Raw genomic sequence first — 18,118 nt, 5'->3', positions numbered from 1 at the left:
ATAGTATGTAAGCCTCTCACATTCCACTTGATACATTTCAAATCATGTAAAGTCCCCATCAATGGACCTCCGCATTTTCGCCCAATTTACGACATCGTTGCCCACACCATCATCAATCCCCTAAACCGGAATACCCCAGAAACCCCCATCAGCCCTCCCCCCCAGAACAGGACCCAATAATACTCTATCAGCTCCCATCCAAACTGTATAACAACACACCCAACTCTACGCTGTGGTAGTCACCACAGTTAGCCTTAAGGGCAATGGAGGTGCGGCTCAGGCCAGTAGGGAGCAGCGCTTACCCAAGCCCTCCCGCCACAGGCCCCAATGAATTCCAATATAAGGTTGCATGTTTCCAAGTTTCGCCAGGTTCCGTTATATGAAGTAGCGGGTCATAGCGACCTCTCAGTTCTCAGGCATTCTCTCCACTCAGCAGCCGGCCAGTATCCCATCCGCTGTCTGTGGCGTGACCTCCGGTCCTTTCACGCTATCCGATTCAGATTGTTCTGCTTCCGTTCTCTAGGTATCATCGTCCGAATCCGTTCCTGCCAGTGACTCTGTATTCTGCGATCCCGTGATTTCGGCCGTCGCTGCCAGTGCTCCCTGTCTGTCTTTCGCCATTTGAGCCAGCTGTTGTTTCTGCTGAGCCTTCGATCGTTTCCGTATTCTCTGTGATTTACGCATCTGGTAAGGCTTCGATGGTCCAGCATGGCCGTGTGCCCGACTATCCGTACCTGCTTTATACGTTTTGAACCAGGTCCATGCATCTTCAGGCGTGTGGAAGAAGTGGGTTGTGCCATCCAGGATCACCCTCACCCTCGCCGGAAAAATCAGGGAGTACTGGATTCCTTCCTCTTGCAACTCTTTTTTGATCGCCAGATAAGAGGTCATGCGTCTCTGAACATCTTGGGTGTAATCTGGAAATATCGTAACTGTGGCGTTGTCGACCTTAAAGGGCCCTTTTGTGCGCGCCCTGTGGATCAGGACATCCCTATCTTTGTAGTGGAGCAGTTTCGCCACCACTGGTCGTGCTGGCTGGCCCGGCAACGGCGGTTTAGCCGGCACTCTGTGTCCTCTCGAGCGTGAAGAAGGGCGATAGCCCTACCGGGGCAACCTCTGTTCTGAGCCAGTTCTCAAGGTAGGCCAACATGTCAGCTCCTTCCGTTTTCTCCGGCAAACCCACCACGCGTATATTGTTGCGCCGGTTCCTACTTTCGGAATCTTCTGCCTTCTTTTCCAGTATTGCTAGGCGTTCCAGCGCATCCTCTAACCTGCCGTGTGTTGTGGTCTGTGCCGGCTTCAGTTCCTGGATAGTGAGTTCGTTCTCTCGCACTCTGTCCGCTAATTTTGCATGATCTGCGCGCAGGAGCCCAAGCCCAGTCGTGACCTGCGCAATATCTTGATGCAGTGAGTCTTTAGTGGAGGCTATGGCCTCTAATATCTTGCGCAGCCCAATGCCTGTTATTTCTTCCTTGGGTTCGCTTCCCGCACCCTGGCCACCATCTTGCCCCGCAGCGTCCTCTTTCTTACCCTTTGGCTTCATGGTTGATGATGGAAGGTACTCTATCTAAGCAGATCCTCTTCCGGTCAGCAAACCCAAAAAAAAGCCACTCGAGCACCCAGAAATCAGGGCAAGGGGACCCACCAGCTACAGTCCTCAGCCGCCTCAGTGCGATTGCTGGGAGTTCTATGGCGGGGCAATGACCTCAGCGCTGTGCAAGGATAAAGCCTGGAGCACCCCTGGTGGCAAGTGCTGGCTCTTCCGTTGCTGTGCGAGCCCCTGAAAGGCAGTGAGCTACGTGTGTCCCCCAGCGCCGGGTCCCATGTTCATATAAGGTGTTTGCCTTATAGCTGTAACTCGCAGGTCTTCTCCCGTGTTCATACTTCGCCCACTTTACATATAAGCCCCCAGGGGGATGTACGGCAGTTCCAGACAATGCCGGCAGCAGTATTCAGCATCTAGGGCTCCCGCAGTTCTCCCAAAACCGGGCCTGGTGTGTCACTCTCGCATCACTAGTCGCGCGCTCCAGCCCCCAGCCCATGCGGGGCCCAGACCTGCTCCCCGCCCCACCTCCGCGGTATCGGGTGCAGGCCCGTACCCATGCACTCGCCAGGGACCGCAGCAGGGCTCCTCCGACGGCTGTGTCCGCTTTCCCACTGCGGGCGGCGGTCTCCTCGCTCAGCTGCACCTCCAGTGACACAGGCAGCAACTAGGAGTCCCATACAGCGCTATGCAGCTCCAGAGCTCTGTACGTCCGATCCGTCGGCTGCGACTCTTTTGCCGTCTCATCATCTAGAGCCACTCCGCGTTGAGCCCGATTAATCTCCCCGCTATGCAGGCAGCGGTCTTCCCGTTGTCAGGCGACAGGCAGTAGCCCTACCGGGTCGCGGCCACCATCTTGGGCCCAGTGATGATACCCGGCCGTCCGGGGACGCCGCAGCCAGCACCTTCCACCGCTCCGCTCTGTTGTGCGCCCGTTGCAATGGCTCCGCTAGTAATGTGGGCAATGGGGCTCCCGGGACCCTCTCGTTACTCTTGCTGCTGCGATGATGCCGGTGCAGGTCCACCGCCGCTGTGAGTCACGCCCCCGCCATCTTGTTTTCCTCATGCCCCGGCTGACGAAACCCCCACTTTCAGTCCTCTCCGGGGCAGCCGGGTCCACAATTTCGGTCGGGATCCCAAGGGCTCTCTTTCCGACACCCTGTGCTGCAAAATCAGCCGGTTTCAGGAGCAATTTACAGGATAAACTTGGGGCCAAGCGCGGAGCTGAGTGCTCACGCCGCCTCACCCATCGGCGCTCAAGCCACGCCTCCCCATAGACTCTCTTAATGCTGAATGAATGAAAATACTTACTTAGTATGCAAACATACATCACAGAGCCATCCTGGGGCAAGGAGAGTGAGAAAAGAAATAATAAAATAATGGCGGTATCCTACTATTCCGAACGGACCACAATTGTCCTTATAGTTAGACCAGAAGATTTTTTAAATTTCTTGTGAACAACGCCCTAAATCTACAATTGTTTGGAAGGCACTTGGTATTTGGTTCCAAGGCTTAGAGTTAAAGGCTTGAACTGAAAAAGACTTTGCTCCTAGACAGACTTTTTTGAAACTGGAAAATATGGCTCTTGCAAGACTTATTACAAAACATGTCCGGGAGTATATTTTTAATAGCTCAGCCTATAAGAACAGGGCATCATAACAGTTTGCCAGTTTATAGACCAGACATGAAACTTGAAACAGTCCTTTCAACTTAACTGGAAGCCAGTTAAATTAACAGCTGGCTTCAGTGATATGCTTGAATGTTTGCATTCCAAGAGCTAGCTTTATGGCTATATTCTGAATCAGTTGAAGCTTAAAACAAATTTCTGGCAGGCCCAGCATTGACCTAGTTGATCCTAGAAAGTATGGATGATGCGACTACTGTAGTCCGAACCTCAGGTAAGATGGCCCTGAGAATGTTTCTGGGGAGTTTCAATCAAGAGGATGCATATGCTACATGGCTGATTTGTATATTTAGAAACAAGTTTCTGACAATTTTAAAGCCTAAATGTTTTATCACATTGGCCATATTAGATGGAGACCCCAGGATTAGAAGTCATAAACTGTCACTCAAAAAAGATTCAGGACCAATTATTAAAAGTTCTGTTTTGTGTGTGTTCAACTTCAGCATGTTTTTAATCATCCAGGTTTGGCTAGCAGCAAAGCAGGGCATAAGAAATCGCTGAATCACTTCAGTGGGACTTTCAAAGTGAAATAAAAATGGAGTGTATTTAGCATACGCAATACAGTTCAGGCCAAAGGAACAAGTAAGGCAAATTAAAGGTCAGATTACATGTTAAACAAGAGGGGGAACAGTTAGGATCCCAGAGAGATCACACATTTCACCCAAGTTACTTTGGATCTGAAAGGGGTCATTGATTGCAAACTACTTTGACTTACCCAAAGCAAAGAAAACTTAAGCAAGAGCAGACCCAGAAAGGCCTATGCCTGCCAAACAGTTGATCATGATAGTGTGATCAGCCATATCAAGTCTAAAAGGATGAGACCTGCTGGATGTCCACTATACTAAACCCACCTTAATTCATCCAGGCAGGAGATCAGAGTAGTTTTGTTCCCCTTCTGAGGTTGAAACGTAGTGGAAGCCACATGTGGTTACTTATTTTCTTCTAAGTGGATTGATAACTTCTTAGCAAGATACTTCTCCCCATGTTTTTGAGATCAAGGGGAAGGGAGATGTAGGCATATAACTGGACACCAACAGCTGGTCCATATTAGTATTTTTCCAGTAACGGTTTGACAAAGGCACCTTGCGAGATGCAAAGAAATGGTTCGGGATGAGACAGATTGCAGGTGCCACTATTTCTGCTCTGTTGTGTAAAAGTCTGGCAGGGTAAATATCAGGTGATCCTGACCTTATAGACTTCAGTATTTGGATTGTATCGTTCTTAATAGCAGGAATGAGTTACAATTTGGAAATGTGTTGCCTTTTGAAGAGTCTAGCTCATTTTGAGAATGTCTGGTCTGTTGATGATTTGTTGAAGTATGTGTCACTTTTAATACTTTCATAGATTGTTTAACCCTCGTTGGTAAAAAAGGAGCACAATTTATCACATACTTTATTTTGTAGTAATTACTGAACTAGCTGAACAAGAGGGTTAGTAAGCTTTTTCACAAATTTAAACATGGTTCATCTGGAGTTAGAGGTGGCTTTAATTGAACTTTTTGCTTGACAAATACATTTTTTGTAGCAACTCAACTGCAATGTAAAAGTTAACAATGCAGTGTTTTAAGATTGACACCAGTGATCGCCTAGGACGAGCTTTATTAGTAGTTGTCAGTGTCTGGTTGCCTTGTTTTGAAGCAGTCCAGTCACCAAGCTCCGTAAATAAAATATTTCCATGGGATCCTCATAATCCTAGCAGTGGCTTTTGTTCTTGTTGTGGGTAAGGGCTAAGCGTACAAAACCAATAGTTGGTATACAGCTGAAGTTTCCTGTGTAACCGAAACAATTTCTTGCATCTTTTTAAAGGTCAATCAGGGTAGGGGCATGGTGTTTTAACTCAATTAGTGGTATAATTGAGGAAGTCAGAGTGCTTGCAACCACTTCGATGGGCATGCTCAGAGTATGGAAATTGCGACCAATTGTCATTTTGTTTCCCCATAAAAGAAGGATGAACTGTCAGTAGAAGTTTTCTAAAGGCACTTCAGGAAGGCTTGATGTACTTCAGAATCCAAACAGCCTAAGACAGAAAAAGTGTATACAAACTTAAATCTAACATTGAGCAGTATGTACTATAATGTTCAGAACTGGTCAAATCATGATAGGCTCGATTGGACTTATATACATTGATCAGTAATTTTGATCTTTTCACATATATTGATTAATTAGTGGAATAATGCCCTACTGTAGAAAGCCTCAAACTGAAACTAAACATGATTGGGCAGAAATACTATTAACACATTATGCAATGGGGGTACCCTTTTTTCCCAACCCCTTTTAGATGCCCATGGGGCATGAGGAGTTACTGAGCCCAACTGTGGTGGTTGAGGCCTTTCACTCATGATGTCCAGGGAACCAACTTACTATGGGTCGTGATTAACAGCACAAGTCGAGCAGTACAAGCTTCTCAGGGAGGTGGTAGATGCAAAGTGTACACAGACCCACAACTCAACACTTGCTTGGCAACCCAAATAAATGACTGTCTATCTAGATCCTTGATTTTATGCAAAAAGTAGTATTTATATAGGAACCCAAAGTGAAATATGTCACACAACAAATACACCCAGTCTTCTTAGGGCCAGCACCCGCGCGTTGTCAGGGTAAGTCCCAGAGCCCCACTTCCCTGTCTAAGGACAGAGGCTATTCTCCATTCACATGAGGCAATAATTCAGGTTAGGCCACGCTAGAAAGTACAATTCTTAGAATCTCCACAATGGCTTCTTTAAACGTCTGTGTCCCAGCGTTGAAGCCCTTTTTGTCAGACGAAGTTCCCCCAGAGACTTGGTGGCCCGGCAGTCATACTTAACCACTGTCGCTGGAGCTGCAGTGCTTTAGGCCCAGGCATGCTTTAGTGGCCCAGCAGGGAGTAGAAGTCTGGATGCTGCATGCGACGAGAGGCAGCAGGTGTCTTTGATGCTCATCTATTCATGCAGTAAGTTTTCCTGATAGCCGGTCTTGGGTCTCCTTTTGCTCGGATGATTAAATCAATGTTCTTCTCCCATGGGTCACAATTCACTACACTGCTCTTGCGGAAGAGATTCCAGAACGATGGTCCTCATCTTCAACGATGTCCCCACCTGTCATACGTGGGTCTCTAATAGCTATCGCTGGGTGACTGGCCCATCGTGTCACAACACTTCATGGGCGATGGCCTGCTTCTTATCAGTTTTGCACCAGGGTGACGCTCTCATCTTCTCTGTAGCCTTCACCTAGCATACAGAGATCATGAACTGTGCATGCCAGGTTATTGCACATTGCCTGTCATAGCACTTCACCAGGGTGGTGGCTGTTATCTTCACTGCGGCTCCCACCTGTCATTCAGGGGTCGCAAACACCCAAAAGCCAATGGTTCCTTCCTGTTAAACACTGCATGGGCTCCAGCCCGCTTCTTGTCACAGTGTTGCATCAGGGTACCAACCCTTATCTTCACCACTGCTTCCACATGGCATGCAGTGGTAACAGCAGCACTCAAGTGGCGGGCCCAATCTATAAAATAGTCCTCCAGGCCGACCCAAAGTCTCACACTATTTTCAGGAGTCCTCTAAACTGGATCCACTCTGGATCTACCTCTAGGTACTCTGGTCCTCCTCACAGGGTCCTCTGTCCTCAGTAGTTATGCTAGTGATCTGTTTTCCATGGCGAGTGGTCTTGATTCTCCTGGGTGATGTCTCTTCACCCAGTAGGTAAACTAGCAGACCTTAGTCCTAAGTCCTAGTCGCAACAGGCAGAAGTTTTGCTAATCACCTCCCCACTGATGTACAGCTTCAGTTTGAAATTTTTGGGATACTCAAACTCTCCTTTTTTATAATCCATTTCCAGACTAGAAGTCTTTTATGGTCTGAGCCTTTGAAATTTGTGATATGGGTGTTTCCCCCTTAGAAGTTCCCACTTCCCTGTCCTGTCTTTTGTCCAAGAAGCTTCGAAACTTGATATCCTCATGCACAGGCCATTGGAGTGATTAGAGGGTTACACCTGGATGTCAGCCTCACTAATATATACCTGTGAAACGTTCACAAAGGCCCCCAACCCTATTTATTACGATACCCTTATCAGCTCCGCCTCCTTCCTTAAATGTTCCCGGGCCTCAGTGACATTCTTAAAATCAAACAACCGTTTTGAAGTGCGAAAGATAACTTGGCTCTCCCTTCATCTAGTGTGTTTGTGTCACACTCAGCTCTGAGGAATGCAAGCAATCTACAAATCGGTCTGGGATGGCTCTCCCACTTCCATATGCCTCTCCAAGATCCTGGGCTTCTAATATGGAATTCCCCACGTGCCTCCATATATTGTACTGTACCATACAGAGGCTCACATACATGTAAATGTGTTGAGAGCCAGTAGCCAGAAAAACAAGCATTGGCATAGCCAATAGGTCTTGTGTTTGGGATAGTATAAGTGTTTAGCCATGCAACAGTTGATGTTGCACCAAGGATATTGTGCTGCATGATTAAATACGGACCCAAAGGCGAGACCTATTGGCTATGCCAATGCTTGATGTATAGAGGAAATTAAAAGAAAAACGTCACTCCTCCACAGAGCCAGTGAAGCGTATCAAATTGCACCTAAGGAAAATTGAGTTTCTCCTACCATTCCAAGCCGGCGCTTAGATGTCAATCAGCCGGACTTCAAGGCTTGGTATGGAAAATGGGCCCAACGTCAATTTACATGTCCTTTTAAACTGCACAAGGTTGTGTGTGAGAGTTCAATACTGTACTCCAGCATAAAATGCATGCAGTGTGAAAGTTGGGGTTCTGCACCCGAGAACTGTGAGTCACCTGCAGACTACGGGATCACCAAAGGCAAAACCTCTCAAATGTGTGCACACGCAATTTTACATATTTTTTTTTGTCCTTGTTTGAGGAGACAGTGTTGTGTGGATGAAAGAAATTAGACAATAGAGAGACTTTCTCCTTAAGCCAGTCTCCTAGTTGGTGTCTGCAACTTCTGTAGGCGAGGTCCTCCCCTAGCGATCAGATTTCACGCCAGGTACATTCCTACATAGCATGCTTTATTGAAAGATAAACTTCTCACCCCTCCTCTAACGTTACCCAACATTTATGAAGTGCAGCCTACACCACATAGTAAAATTTGGTTAGAGGGAGCCATGCATGCGACTGACACTGCCCCAGCCCTGCCGGTCACAGAAACATGCCACCAACATTCCTCGCTGCCCTTCGTACCAGAACGCCCCTAGTTCTCGATTTTTACATGTTTTCTCTTCTAATGGCAAAGGAATCAAGTCCCTGGCTGCAGATTCCCGACTTTCCTGTCACCCTGAACTGAGCCTCATTCCAGTTGGCTAGCTGCAGTCAGCCGAGGTCAGGAAGGAAAACAAGGGGAGGCAAAGAAGGGGGAGGCTGTTGGGGGCGGGCTGCTCAGTGTGTGGGCACCCCGGTATCTGGAGGCTGCTCAGGAGTTCAGCGCGAGGGCACACTGGGATTTGAAGACTGCTGGGGAGCTCAGTGCGAGCTGCGAGGACAACCCAGTATGCAAGGGCACCCTAGTATGTGATGGCTGGTGGGAGGTCATTTGAGTCTCTGGAGGCCACAGGGGAGCTCAGTGCAAGAGTTTCCCGGTATGTGAAATATGCTAAGGTGGGCTGGTGGGAGCTCAGTGCGAAGGCGTCTCTTAAGGCTGCTCGAGAACTCAGTATGAGGACAGTCTGGTATAGGAAGACTGCCTGAGCTGGACCAGGGAGCTCATTGCTAGGGCACCCCGTATCTGCTTTGCTGGGGAAAGGCTGGTGGGAGGTCACCATGAAGGTATACTTTATTGCAAGCTGTACGCAACGACTCGTCAGAACTATGTGGGGAATGTTGGCAGGGGTGAACACCAATCACCCCTGCACCTAAACACTCTTCTCGAGATCAATTAAATAGAGCATTGCCAAAACAAATGTAAAACAAAATACTTATTAACAGCAAACACGTGAGCGCTGCAGCCTCAAGGACCCTCGGCCTCCTGACACCCGACAGAAACTCAGTTGGAACCCACAGCACAGGGAATGAGATTGCAAAGGGTGGGGGAAGAGGGACTGCCCCAGTGTCGGTGAAACGATGTGAAGAGCTGTTCACAACAAACGTTTAAAGCCTGCATAAACCCGCACTGCTCCTCTGCCACAACAGCTAACAGCTTTGTAGTCTAAATGGAGAGGAGAGCGCTTGTTGCGCCGAGGCTTATTTACAGACTACAAACAGCCCTCTGCCGTGTCTCTGTAGGATTCCATGTTAATGACGGGTCTATACAGCTTTTTAATGCGTGGATCGACCTATTATCCAATGCGTGTCCAACCATCATGAGAAGGCCGGTGTAGGCTATATTTCTTCTGTGTTTTATCTTGACCGAGGAAGTTCACGGTGTAAACTGGAACAGGGGACACTGCTGTTGCGTCTTCCTCCAAGGCACATTATTTGTTATTGTAACCCGTTCCAATCAATGCGCACACAGCTCCAAATTCAGTTTCTCCAGTGGTGAGACAAAAAAAAGTTTCGCCGAGTTACACTCCAAGAAAACATGGCTCCCCTGGCCAGACTCATCCTGGACGGAGGCGTCCCGCGAGTGGCGCGCTGAAAGTAAAAAAAAAAAAAAAAAAGCGCTTCACAATAGGACCCATTATATTACAAAAGGACGTGCTTAGTTCCAAACGAAAAGTTAAATAGGCTGGTAGAAGACTGCATTATAACATAAGGCGCATGTTCAGCTTCGTGGCGTCTTGGTGTTAAAATAAACAAGCATTGGCCGCAGTGTAGAGAGGGGAGGGGAGTGGAATGGCAGCAGAGTGACGCGATCTGTGGTGGGGGAGGGGGGGAATGGAAGCGCGGAGAGAGGCACGCAAGGCTTAATGAGCCTTGACAATAACCCACATGGCGACTGCGCGCGTGCACGCAAGCTTGAAGCCACTGGTAGCACTTTGAAAACCCACTTTCTAAAGTCGAGCATGCAGCGCATGCGCTGCTCTAGGCTCGACCTAAAGAGGTTGCTGAGTAAAACCTCATTATTAGTCCTGTCCCCAAAAGGTTAATAGTTATGGAGTTTCAGTGGCAATAAGGAAACCACTATCAACGTATTGCTGGTTTCTTCCACAAGCAAGGACTCCATCACTTGTGAATATAAAGCTGGAATTTTAGGTTTTCTGCACCTTTTAATGCAGGGTATACATAACCATTAGAGGCTCGTATTTTGGGAAACAAAAATATTGAACTTAAAGCGAACGTAGTGCATGTTGGAACTGGGAAGGCAAAAGTTAATGCCTGGAATGATAGAGTACAGTTTAAATGTTGTTTATTGCTCAGAATGGATAGTTGCAACTCCTTCCTATGTCTAAGATGTGGTTAGTGAGGCATAGAAGTTCATGTGTGTAGCGTGACCATGAATGTAGTTCCAAACATTCTGCAGCAATACAAGATTATCTTTCTCCATCTCTGAGTTGGGAATTCGAGTGGGAACCTTGGTTGTACCATTTGTGATACATTTGACATATAGAGCCTCTCTCTTAGGAAACCTATTGTGGCAAGATAGCAAAACAAGTAACTACTAGTCGCCATGACTAGTAGTTACTTGTCAGGGGGGCATACAAAAATGTACTTCCTTCAAAATAAGGATATGATTATAGGGCCTCTGAAGATTACTTTAAAGAAACTTGGGGTTTATAGCTGGCTGATTTGCAACTGATCTGGAACTGTTGAATTGCACCTCCACATTATTATAGCACTTATCCCCGATGTGGGCACCAAAGTGCTTGCCTACCTGGGAAGCATGCTAGACTGTGTACTGTGCGTGCTTGGAAGTCTCCTGTCTTTGTTTTTATCCTATATGGAAAGTGTTTCCATGTAGGGCTTGATGACCACTTGAGGTGCGGTTATTGTGTTATGGGAAGCAGCCCTTAGTGTAATGGATGAAGAAACATGAGAGAGAGGCATGCAGTTAATGGTTTTGAGTAAACTGGCTGCTTTAAACAGCTCTGCTGAACACTTTATGGTATTTCTTATGATCATAGTCCACTTAGCAGGTTACTGCACTGGGATGTGCATTCCTTGATATTTTGTTTAAATGTTATTGTCTTCAGCAAACATACGATGGAGGAAGACATGGTGGAGAGATCTGCTGGGATGGACGTTGATAAAAACATTCCATATCTGATTGTCACATTATAATGAATGGGAAAAAGGAAGTCATGGAAGTTATTTGCTGGTTAAGCGATGGGAAACCTTAACTTCAGCGCAGGGATCTCTATGTTGTTGAGGTTTATGGGGTCAGACAGGATGGCGCCAGTCATCACTGTACCTTGACAGTTGATTGAGAAGCAGCTAACTAATGCTTCTGACCTTTCTTACATACCAAAATCTATCAGGAATACATTCCATTGAGACTGAGATGAACAAACTGGTTTAGCAGAACAATGAAGACCCATTGGAGAAGACTCTGGTGGTGAGGAGGAAACATCTTCACTGAAACATCAAGGGAGGATCACCAGTTCAAATAAAGGCCTAATCATTTTGCACAATGTTTAACATCCACCGATCTTTGTGCCCTTCTGGTACTCTATTTCTGGCGATTCCTCTCACCAGTCTGCTTAACAGAAGGAGAAAATATGTCTTATTTACTGTTGCTGCGAGGTTCCATATTGCTAGGAAAGGTTCTCACCTCCCTCTGCCTTGATGCTGCTTTCGGTGGTGGGAAGGCGCTTCGATTGGTGCGACTATGTTATTATTCAGGGATTTAAATTATATCACTTTTTTCTGCAGAATAGAAGCAGGACATGTTGAACGTTATACTTTTCATCAGACTTGCAGCTTTCAGGTTTTCAGTTGGCACCTTTAACCACTGAATCCCAGCAATATAATATGTAAAAGAAGCGAGCCCACAGAAGGGGAGGTTAAGCAGTTTAAGGCCAGTTTACCTTCGCTTCCTAAAAGCAATGTTACTGCCTTGCATGCCAAATCCGATTACTCACCTGCTTCGATTGCAATGTGACATAAGAGCCATAATGCCTTAAGAGTTGATTTCCTGAAAGTCTACTCTTATGTCTCTTGAAAGGCTATTTTATAACACTCCCACTCTTGGATAGACCTGTCGCAAAGGGCAAGTGGGGCAGTGGCACTAGCTGCTTTCATGTAAACAGTGATGGAGGTCATCACCAGCAGCGCAGAAAACAGTATGTTGAGTTTTGTGGTACGTTTGGTTAAGGCACTCGGAAAGTGGCAATGTCACCCACAACCAATAACCTACACTGGTAATCTGTCTGGGAGAATAGGGAGTAGTTAATATAGGGACTCTCTGAAGGGGTGCATCTCTGAGGCATTACTTCATGTCTAGGCATGCGAGATTTATATGACCTCCTTGGACTGCCTGACTTCCTTGACCCCTTTAGTGAAGTGTTTCTGGAAAGTGAAAAGGAGCAGAAAATCTTGAGTCCAAAAAGGGCTACTGTGGACATGCAGCAGACACTCCAAAAGAATCCGCATTAGCAAAGCCAATTGATCTCACTTTTGGGACCTATTTCCTTTACCATTTGTTTTTAGCAGTGCTTAGCTGGCCACATCGTTTTGTAAGCGTGCTTACCATGCAGAAGTGCCTACAAAAGAAATCAAATTGTTCTACCTCGTACAAATGCTAAATTTGAATTTGATTTTGCACCTTGTTGGAACAGTGCCAGTCCTGGTTGCCAGCTAAAATTATTGAATTGGCCGAGTGTCTACATCACCAGTATTGTGAGAAATAGACATCAGTTCCATGTCCTGACGAGAACCCCGCAAAAGAGACATTAAAGGGTTTGAAACGCGTTGACCATCATTTGTGCACCTAGTGTGTATCAATATTTATGTGATTCGAAGAATATTATTGTAATCCAGGGTATCATTAGATGGTAATCTGTTTTTTTTTTTACAAATCATAACCTGGGTGTGAAAATTAGGCTCACCCAGAGGTGCCTTGTCCATTGATGTGAGGGCAATTGAATTATTTGTTAAATTGCATTCAGAATTATACCTGTGATCATCCTTAAGCTCTCATTTGGATTTGTAAATATTGCGAACTTGTAATTTGTTTTGTCGTGAATTGAAAATGTGTTTTGTCAGGTATGTTGTCATATTTGGTTGTGTCCTATTTGTGTTTGTCTACTGTGTTGTTGAGATTTATATCGTTGGGAGGGATTAACACATTTGAATATATGTTGTATGTGATCTCCTGTGTGTGACAATAACTTTTGGGTATGATGTTTATATACAGAATTTAAAAAAACAAATGGTGATCGCTGTTATTGATTAAAGCAGCCATGAATGAATACAATTTGGAAAAAAACAGTCGGTGTGGCATTGTTTGTTTGATAATACAAAATGATGAGGACATGTTTTCCGATCAGAGTTGGATTGGTAAAAACACAAAAAGCAGTGCCTCAAAATGTTTGGTTTGTAAAGCAGGTGGGCCAAAGCATCACAGAGAGCGGCCAGGATGAGGAAATGCGACACCTAGAGAGGGTGGGTGGTGTAAGCAACACAGAGAGTAGGAGGGCAGAAGCAACATAAAGGTTGCTGCTGGGGGAAGCACCACAAAGAGCTTGGGTGGAGGCAGTGCACAACATGAAGAACAGGGAGAAGAGAATCACAGGGACAAGAGAGCAACATGGAGCTGTGTGGAGAATCTCATGGCTGAGAAAACAACTAACACTGGCTAGTGCATCATGGATGGGGCAAGGAGAAGCACACTAGTGAGAGAGAACAACACAGAGTGGAAGGTAAAGAGAAGCATATGATGGAGACAGCTAATAAACACATGCATTCTAATGGAGTGTTTAACCGAAAAGAAAAGAGTTGTGCATGAAAAATAAGCTTTGGAAGGACACAAGTAATAAGGGTATACTTTAGGGGAGGAACAAATACAAGGTAGGAAAGCTCACACATGCTACCGAATAAAAACCAAATGAGTGACAAAGCAAACCAGTGGTAAGCAATGGGCATGCTTTAAGCCCACTGTAAGCAGACAATAGATATTCTCGCCAGCAGACAGCTTGCCTGCTCTGGTAAGTGAAACTTAAAAATGGTTGGTTTATGGTTGGACGAACAGTCAGTCGAGAGACTAGTAGGTGGGCACAGATATTAACTCAAGTGAGAGACTATTGCTAATCATTTTCCGCACTATAGACATAACGACTTTGTTCTGCTGGTGTATAATGTGTTGGTAACATTTATAAAATGATATGGTACCTCATCACTTCGGAGATTTTCCTGTTTCCCCAGCATTCTTTCAGTCATCCTTTTTGGCATGAAGATTTAATTATTTGCAGGACAATATGGGAATTTGTTCTTCATAGGCACTGTTGAATAAACTTGTGTATACTTTTGTTTTTAAACTCTGGTGTTATGTCTTTTGAATCTTCAAACTCTGTTGAATGGTGTTGCTCACATGACCCAAACTTGGTTTAGACAATTGTATTGCTTGTTCCTGTGATATAGAATTTTATAAGGTTTGGTAATGTGGCCATTAACATGTATTGAACAGTATTTTGAACATACCTAATTCCTGCAAGTGTGTTCCTTGCCCTTGCCCTACTAATTATGGCTTTCAAGTATATACAGTCTTTAAAACAGCATCTTATCAAATGTATGTTAAGATGAGACCTGCCAGTGTTCCTGCCCACTTCCCAGCAAGAAACTCACATAAGCTGATGCTCCACTCCATGAACTAAAGATGCAGATAATTTATGAAATCCTGCCATAAGTTGCCATTTAACATGGAGCCACTAGTTGGAATGGTTCAGAGAATAGAGCTTTGCGGCATACCATACGTTTATTTTGTGAGAAGCCATTTTGTCTTCATTGCTTTAAACTGTTCTTTATTGGGTAATCATGTAAATTATTATTTGTAGAAATATTCATTATTACCAGACACAAACCTTTCCGCATAGGTCATTTTTCTTTCCTTTACTACCTACTAAAGCCGGGTCAGGTGGCTCAGTGGACAAATGCATCCACTGCAAGGGGCCTGTGTTCGACCTCAGGGTCACAGGTTCAAATTCCGGCGGGTCCACTCAGCCTTTCATCCATCGGAGGTCGATAAAATGAGTACCGTTGAGTTTGGTAACAATAAACATCTGTTATTCAGCGCCTAGATGCCCCGTCAGGGGTGAGCGTGCGCTTTACAAATACACATGTTATGTTATACTGATGGTGACTACATGGTGCACTCCATTGATGGAGTTGTTAATGAGCGAGCGGAAATGATACAGTAAATCCTTATGAGCCTGCTTTGATTATGATTGTGCTGGAGTATTTCAAAGCTATACAACGTAGTCATTGTCTTTTTCTTCATTCAAGATTTCAGATAATAAAGGTGAAAATAACTCCTCCGTGGAAGTACAAGGAGAATTTGCAGCCAGTGAAGAGACACATGTGGACTATCTTACCAGAGTATCGCCTGAAATCAAAGCACCTGATCATGACAGGCAGCCCAAAGATAACTTTCTACAGTTCCTTGGAAACCTGTTTAATTTCACACCAAAGACCCTATCAACAGAGGAGAAAAAGGCACCCACAAAAAATGAAAACTCTGAAACTGAGCAGTCTAGCCTCTGTGAGGGCGGTCCCCTTATCGAGAAGCAGCCCGATGTCAGCAGTCTTACAGTGCCCACATCAAAGGAAGAAACAGACTCAACTACAGAAGACACCGAGAGGAAACATTTCACCCCAGCTGCTCCTGCACTTCCAGGGATGGAGAGTAATAAAGAATCCACAAAGGCACCAGAGTAAGTTTAGTGTGGAATATATTTACAAAAGTGTAAAAATGCCCCATGGGCATGTTTAGAAATCCTTTATCTGTTTCATTTATCTATTTTAAGAGATAATATTTGAAAATACTCTTTTTATCATATGTCTACGCTACACACACACCTATGTTGTACTTTAAAAAAAATATTTTCGTTAAGCTTTATGCATATTACAATAACCATGTAGTTTGCCACATTCAAGCACACAGAGTTGGTGGTGTACATTGCGACAACATCATAGCACGGCTACACAATGAACAGTACATGTGATGACTTTTGTGGGCAGAAACGAGGCACTACAAGCATATATGGCGTACAGCATCACAGAGTGTGAACGTATGAGTCTAGTATCGTGGCTGCTACGCACGGCTTCTCAGGTTAGTGGGCGTTGGGAATTCACATTAGGGGCACTGGTATTCACCTACGTTGTACTTAACTTATTTATTTATTAAAGTCCCTACGTGCCCAATTCAAAGCATCATGTAGGCAGGTCTGAACTGTTTATTTGAATGTACGTTTACCAGTGGAGATACTTTTTACTGTAAGTCTATGTTCTATCGTGGGCCCGAGGCCCACATGCTGTGGAAATGACGGACACCAACAGTGATTATAGTTATTTGCAATGGCCACGAGCATTGTGCACTCGGGCTCTTTTATTGGCAGGGTCACCTGACTGGTGACGCCTGTGTTGGATGGGTGTGGGGTAGGTGTATGGGCCAGCCCTCGAGGGAGTGGCTGGCAAAACACTAGACTGTGTCCAGCAGGACACAACATTCCTCCCACATTTTATTAAAACAAAAGCAACAACAAACAGCAGTCCAACCTGTGGGAAGGAATGAGAACACAACTAAAAGTAACTGAAAAAGTCTCATAGTTCTGAGATGCAGTTCACAGGACAGCAGTGGACAGGTGCAGCTGGGAGCACCCGGACATCTTGGCACATATCCATACTTTAACCAGGTATACCTGGACACGAACACAGTGCTGATGAAGTCCAAACCTTTCAGCTGCGCCTCGGTGCGACAGTCCACCTATGTGATGTTAGTGGTCCAGCGTACCCTTGCTGTGAGGCAATTAGTGTCTTATAGTTCAATCATAGGTGCATCAGGAGCGTAGGTGGAGTCCATTGTAAACACCTGATGACGATTTTGCTTGATCTTTTGAAAACAGTCTTGACATTCTGTGACCTGTTGAAGCTTCTGTTGCGTGTCCCGGCTACTTCCTGGAATCCATCGGTGGGGCAAAGTAAAACCCTCTCTCACGCATGGGGGAGGCCCCTTGGATGTGTTGCTGTGGGACTGCCTATGGGCTGCACTGGGTCTGCACGTGTCTGCATCTGGACAGCAGCAAGACCACCTCGGAGACATCGCCTAGTCACTCTTGCAACGTCGGGGGTGGATGTGTCCTGGTCAGAACATGCTCTCGCTACCGGGATAAGGATGTACGCCAGTTAAACAAATGGTCACTGGGTCTTCAGATCGTCACTCTGTATGGCAATGGTGCAGGACTCCAGTCGTGGTACTTGATGGTCCGGGATGGTGATGATGCACATGGCAAATGACGGAATGGCTGCCATGATATGACATGTACAACAGGTGGTGATGACTGGCAGGGAGTAAGGGTGACTGGCAAATCTTTGCAGTCATGAGATTCGTCAGACACTTGGTGCAGCTTTTCCTATTTGGCATGTGTGTATGCAAACGAGGATGCCCTTTTCCTTAAGCAGCCAGTGACAGGTGGCTGGAAGGTCACTGTGAAGAATGAGGCAGATACACAGTTTGCGCATGTAGGCAGCTTACATTTGATACTCCCACTGAACTATCTCCTGTGACGTCACCGCACCCTGGTGGCTGGCATATATTAGAAGCTGCATTCAGGTGATGGTAGGAGTACTCGCTCTTGTCCCCTTTTGTTGACTTCTCCTGCTCACCTGTTGTAGTCTACTTTTCTGTGATAGCATTGTCACTCTCCCATCTCTCCACTCCTTTTCTTCTCTGCAAATGTGGCAACGTGCCACGCTCTCTTTTCCTTGGTTCTTGCTTGATGTGTAAAGCGGCGTCTGGCCACACGTCTTTTGTGTAACCATTGCAAAGTGGCAAAAGGCCTCGCAATGCATGTCTTTACTACACATGCTC

At 45.7% G+C, this 18,118-nt stretch overlaps 1 protein-coding gene across 1 annotated transcript in view; it reads left to right on the top strand.

The window, feature by feature from the left end:
• Positions 1 to 15,966, top strand: part of LOC147666019 (uncharacterized) — a 382,025-nt gene extending 366,059 nt beyond the window's left edge. The window contains exon 3 of the mRNA XM_086949318.1: positions 15,535 to 15,966. Within this exon, the coding sequence (XP_086805444.1) occupies positions 15,535 to 15,966 (432 nt within the window). The remainder of the gene's footprint in view (positions 1 to 15,534) is intronic.
• Positions 15,967 to 18,118: the final 2,152 nt, after the last annotated feature.

This window comes from Lissotriton vulgaris, unplaced genomic scaffold, assembly GCF_964263255.1.
Source record: "Lissotriton vulgaris unplaced genomic scaffold, aLisVul1.2 SCAFFOLD_821, whole genome shotgun sequence".
Taxonomy (NCBI): domain Eukaryota; kingdom Metazoa; phylum Chordata; class Amphibia; order Caudata; family Salamandridae; genus Lissotriton; species Lissotriton vulgaris.
The sequence above is the reverse complement of the archived record's forward strand: the minus strand, read 5'-3'. Positions and strand labels throughout refer to the sequence as shown.